The sequence below is a fragment of the Cylas formicarius genome, unplaced genomic scaffold (genome assembly GCF_029955315.1).
Source record: "Cylas formicarius isolate icCylForm1 unplaced genomic scaffold, icCylForm1.1 PGA_scaffold_7__23_contigs__length_41026272, whole genome shotgun sequence".
Lineage (NCBI taxonomy): Eukaryota > Metazoa > Arthropoda > Insecta > Coleoptera > Brentidae > Cylas > Cylas formicarius.
This window is the reverse complement of record NW_026844352.1, coordinates 12,450,646-12,455,751: the sequence shown is the minus strand read 5'-3', so window position 1 is coordinate 12,455,751 and position 5,106 is coordinate 12,450,646. Positions and strand designations below refer to the sequence as shown.

The 5,106-nt window shown below is 34.0% G+C and overlaps 2 protein-coding genes across 2 annotated transcripts; one reads left to right on the top strand and one right to left on the bottom strand.

Moving 5' to 3' along the window:
* Positions 1-1,782: 1,782 nt before the first annotated feature.
* LOC132705447 (uncharacterized) lies at positions 1,783-2,690 on the bottom strand. Its single transcript, XM_060676034.1, has 2 exons — positions 2,351-2,690; positions 1,783-2,298 (listed from the first exon to the last, which is right to left on the bottom strand). Exons 1-2 carry the CDS (start codon positions 2,522-2,524, stop codon positions 2,191-2,193), a joined length of 282 nt encoding a protein of 93 aa, XP_060532017.1. The 5' UTR covers positions 2,525-2,690; the 3' UTR covers positions 1,783-2,190.
* A 400-nt stretch (positions 2,691-3,090) lies between these two features.
* On the top strand, positions 3,091-4,878 carry LOC132705446 (calumenin). Its single transcript, XM_060676033.1, has 4 exons — positions 3,091-3,332; positions 3,486-3,717; positions 3,770-4,178; positions 4,230-4,878. Exons 2-4 carry the CDS (start codon positions 3,494-3,496, stop codon positions 4,554-4,556), a joined length of 960 nt encoding a protein of 319 aa, XP_060532016.1. The 5' UTR covers positions 3,091-3,332; positions 3,486-3,493; the 3' UTR covers positions 4,557-4,878.
* Positions 4,879-5,106: the final 228 nt, after the last annotated feature.

Here is a 5,106-nt window from a genome sequence, read left to right as displayed (position 1 = left end):
AGGCACAAACTAACATTTATTCTTACTTTGCACAGGGTGCATACAAAACAAAGTTTTAATTTTGCGAAAGTCGCACAGTGGTCCGCAGGAGTACGATAGAAAAAAGCGAAGAAGTGGCTCGTTTGAAATAAAATGCGCCGATACTGCACTTATTTTGCGAAAGTAAGGTTTTAATGTCCTAAAAAACTGGTCTAACGAAATCAACCGAATTTTATTAGGAGATGAAAATGCCGCAAATTGTAACCAATAAAGGACAATGTCGGTTTCGTTATAGATATCAGTGCTACTTAACGCACCATTCATGGTATCACGAAATAAATACATGGCGCACTTCAGAGACAAGAAGGCTCCTAAAAGCTTTCGTGACTTCGGTAAACAGGCTCGAATACGCGTGCGGAATATAAATCTGCGACCATGTCAAACGGTTACGTGTTTCGAAAATAGATTCGCTCATTAGGCCTCCTTTAGCCGAAATACGAAACGCCATCTTTGCGTTTGCAAGAGAGCCATTTATCAAATACGGATTGATAGACACTCTCGAAAGTGCCGTTCTGCAGTTTCACATACAGGGTGTCTCACGGTCCATGGAACATTGTTTTGGAAATACGAGAGGTAGAAATTTGCTGAAAATTTGGTCACTTAGGTTTTGACTCTAGTCTGGGACTGCTCAGATGTTGACCTACGATCTGAGAAGCACATCTCTGAGTGTATTGTATAACTCCCGTAATGCCTTATATCTTTGGAGGATGCTGTGAGATTCGCTTATTCTCTGCAGTTTTAATTTCTGTGAAATGGTGTACGCCACAAATTAATATGAAGTGCAAGAGCATAGTCTACTGTGCATTAATATATCGCAAAATAATTTCATTTAAAAATTCATCATAACTTTATAGAGCGATAGAAAGGGAGTTGTCTCTGTTGATGTATCTTTGTTTTTTTGTTTTTTTTTCTATATATTTACTTAGATTTAGGTCTAATTATGTGTTGCTACTCACCTAGTTAAGTGGATAAAAACTTAAATAAGGCACCCTGTATATTGTTACATTGTCCGCTCCGTTGCCAATGTCTGACCATTTTTGTAAAATATTCCATATTTTTAGGCTCAAACAACCCCCATTATATTCCAAACTCCAACCCCCTACCCCAGTTTATATTCTTATGTGGCTGCAGTTGAGCAATATCATGGGCACCCGTTTTCTCTGGTGCCTTTTACGATGACAGAGTGTTTAGAAAATAATGATTTTGCCCTCTCATAAAAAATTGACTCAAAGCCAAAAAAACGTTCCTAAAATATTTCTATATCTAAACGGAAAGGATGCCGAAATAAAAGCCATTTTCTCTAAAAATCTGATTATTTTGACATATTTGACTTGCCACTTATGAATCTGGAGGAGGTTCATACGAATATAAAATAAATAAAAATAAATTCGGTGCGAAACTCACAGCCGGTCACAGGAAAACACTATAATAATAATAATATAATTCATTTCCAACAACGTTAATTACAACATAAGATTCCACAATAATATTATCGTGCACTATGGTCTTCCTAGTCTGTGTGTGCACTTAATATTGTGCTGAAACTATTTTTGCAAACTCCCAAATCTAACAGATTTCAAAATAATACAATACAATTCATCCTATATCCTATATTATGGACTATATATTGCTCAAAATTGTTTTTTGTTTTAAATATTATAACATGTAAGGGTTGTTGTCTACCCAGCGTAATTCGTGCTAAGCACACAATCAAGTTATTCTACTATTTATTAGCCCCTGTCTGAGTTTATTTTTTATTTTATAAAAAAAATGCTATCCGAAGTCCTAATTGAGAATTTTGAGTTGTAGCAAATTTTCAATAGAAGCGGCAACACCGATGCTGTAAATATTAAGTGGTTTTGGGTAGAAAAATAATGATGTGTTTACTCAGCGGGATTTTTTTGTGATTATGCTGAAATGTAATGACGAAGAAAATACATTTTATAATGCACGGCCTCAACAAACAATATTATCTTTGACAACCGAAACTATGGCGATATGAAAAGGAAGCTATTCTATAAACAAACAACAAATAACGCATGACAGACATGGAAATGTTTATTTACAAAACGCGGTGCTCATGTGCAAAAAATAACAGTCGAAAAATAAAAATATAAAATCCATATTTTCCATCCATGCTTATCTTCGAAGTTAACTCGCCATACATTCAGGATGTAGCGGATGTAAATAATTCCCTGCCACACAACCCATTGCCGTTTTCCCTAACTTGATGCATGTACCGACAACCCGTTTCATGACCTTTAAATATTAAGAAACATTTTTCAGTATTTCAGTATTATTGCGTACTTACCTGATATTCCATGTGACAAGGAGCGTGTTCAATTTCTTCTTTAGCGTCTTCAGCAATTTCGACTTTGTCGTGGCCATCAACCTTGAATATAGGTACTTCATCGTCTACAAAAATTTCACGGGTCTGGCTAAGGACCATGTGAGACAGTAAAAAAACTAGCAACATTTTTGCCATGTCATCCGGAAGCAGTAGATATATGATTAGCTCGATCACTCTTCAAAGATTTATATATTGTGTAAGATTGCTTAGAAGTGCTTTTTTTATTTATGTTGTGATTTTCTAAGAGTTCTTCCAATAAAGTTGTTTCCGTTAATTAAAGCCAAAGAGAATTAATGGTTTCCTAAAAGCATTGGTTGGAAGTGCTGATAGACTTAATTTTCCGAACGGAGGATTTAGTCCATAATAAGGCGTACCGACTCCAGAATTATGAGGGAGCACATAATCAATGTTCTAATTAATTGCCTTATTGCACCGTTTATAACTTTTATTCTTGTTCCAATGCTTAAAAGTGCCGTTCTTTGAATCATATAAGTACACCATATTCGGTCTTCTATGTTAAAAAAAACTATTAGAACTTTATTTTTAACAAATCGGTGAACCCGCTAGTCTGGATATTATTTGGGGAATTCTGTCCTCTCAATTGTGTGTAAAGGTAGTGGCCTACCGATGTCCAATTTAATTCCATGGTCAATTCCTTGAAACTTATCCAGCCTCTTGGCTAACCAAACGCTATCTATGCCACAGTTATTTCAGGTTAAAAGAAAATGTAAGGGGTATTTATACGGTTTTTAATTACTTGACAACGACGACACGTGAGACACGACTTAACTGTGCTTATAAGTTTGTGGGAAGTCAAAATTACAAATCTGTTTTCAGTTTAAATACAAATACAAGAAATTTAGCTGAAATTTATTAAATGTAACATATTGACAGATATATTCAATCTACAGTCCGTAAATATATTTGCCATTTGTAATCTTAAGTAAGTTTAAGATGTTCTAGAGATATTTTTATTTTCGTTTTATGATTCTAACAGACGATCGTTTCCGGTGTTAACGTTTTCGATGGACCAATTGAATCACTCCATATACTATAGTCATTAGGGTGACCTAATTTCCTTTCGTTTAATTTATAGTTTTGAAAATGAGAAAATTTGGCGTAATTTTGTTACTCAGCCTTTTAACAATTATTTACGGGCTTCCTAAGGATGAAACATCAAAAGAAAGAGTATATGACAGAGAATTAAGTGACAAACAACACTTCGAAAATGAACAACACAACCCTGAATATGATCATGAAGCATTTCTTGGTGAAGAGGCGAAAACGTTTGATCAGCTGCCTCCTGAGGAAAGCAAGAGAAGATTGGGGTAAATTGCTGTGATATACCGAAATAAAGTACTATTTTTTTTTGTTTTTAAGGATTATAGTTGATAAAATTGATAACAATAACGATGGCTTTATATCCCGGGAAGAACTCAAGGACTGGATACGTTACACACAAAAGCGATACATTTCGGAAGATGTAGATCGTCAGTGGAAACAACAAAACCCAGACGATAATCCAACAGTGAGTTGGGAGAATTATCAGAAGCTGGTTTATGGTTTCCTGGATGATATTCATGATGTCACAGAAAGGGATGAAACATTATCTTACCAAGCTATGTTAAAAAGGGATAGAAGACGGTGGCATGGAGCGGATTTGAATGGGGATGATGAACTAACAAAGGAAGAATTTGCTGCATTTCTACACCCAGAAGAGGTTGACTATATGAGAAATATTGTAGTTGAAGAAACTATGGGAGATATTGATAAGGATAATGATGGAAAGGTGAGTTACATTTCAATGCAGCATAAATCAAATTAATAATATATGTTTCAGATTTCATTGAATGAATATATTGGTGACATGTACCATAGTGAGGAAAGTGAACTTGAACCTGATTGGGTGAAAAGTGAACGTGAGCAGTTTAACACTTACCGTGATAAAGATGGTGACGGCTACATGGATGAAGAAGAGGTGAAAAATTGGATTCTTCCTGAAGATTTTGATCATGCAGACGCTGAAGCCAGACATTTGATTTATGAAGCAGACTCAGATGCCGATGAACAGTTAACAAAGGAAGAAGTGTTGGAGAAATACGATTTGTTTGTTGGGTCTCAAGCGACAGATTTTGGAGAAGCTTTAACAAGACATGATGAATTTTAAAAGCGTAACGTTTATTTAGCTTAAAACGTCTACTATTGTTTTCGGTTTCTTCCCCGCAGGAAGGTGTCCTATTACTTATATTGTGAATCTCCTTGACAGTAATACTGATATGACGTTAATATTCTTTACATAAATGTCTATTTTTGTATTTAAAGTAATTATTGGTGTTAACACTACAATTAGTGCAATGTGTTTATGTGCCATTTTTTAAATAACTCTATGGCATTTGATTTTATACCAAATATATAGAAATGATTAAATTAATTATATACATGCATATCTATTTTTTACAGACTATACCTTCAAAGGAATAAAAATATAATAAATAATAATAATAATAATTAATAATAAAATATGTCTACTTTTGTATTTAAAGTAATTATTGGCATTAACACTACAATTAGTGCAATATGTGTTTGTGTGCCATTTTTTTAGTAACTTTATAGCATTTAAATAGTGCAATATGTCTTTATGTGCAATTATTTTAGTAACATAATGGCATTTGATTTTATATTAAATATGTAGAAATTATCGAATGAATTATATAGAT

What these genes read in the sequence shown, in the direction of transcription:
- LOC132705447 (XM_060676034.1), bottom strand. Translation starts at nt 2,524, where the DNA reads ATGGCAAAAATGTTGCTAGTTTTTTTACTGTCTCACATGGTCCTTAGC. An exon ending in CTTGTCACATGGAATATCAG is followed by an intron (nt 2,299 to 2,350) that starts GTAAGTACGCAA and finishes TAATATTTAAAG; the next exon opens with GTCATGAAACGGGTTGTCGG.
- LOC132705446 (XM_060676033.1), top strand. Translation starts at nt 3,494, where the DNA reads ATGAGAAAATTTGGCGTAATTTTGTTACTCAGCCTTTTAACAATTATT. An exon ending in GAAAGCAAGAGAAGATTGGG is followed by an intron (nt 3,718 to 3,769) that starts GTAAATTGCTGT and finishes TTTGTTTTTAAG; the next exon opens with GATTATAGTTGATAAAATTG. An exon ending in ATAAGGATAATGATGGAAAG is followed by an intron (nt 4,179 to 4,229) that starts GTGAGTTACATT and finishes TATATGTTTCAG; the next exon opens with ATTTCATTGAATGAATATAT.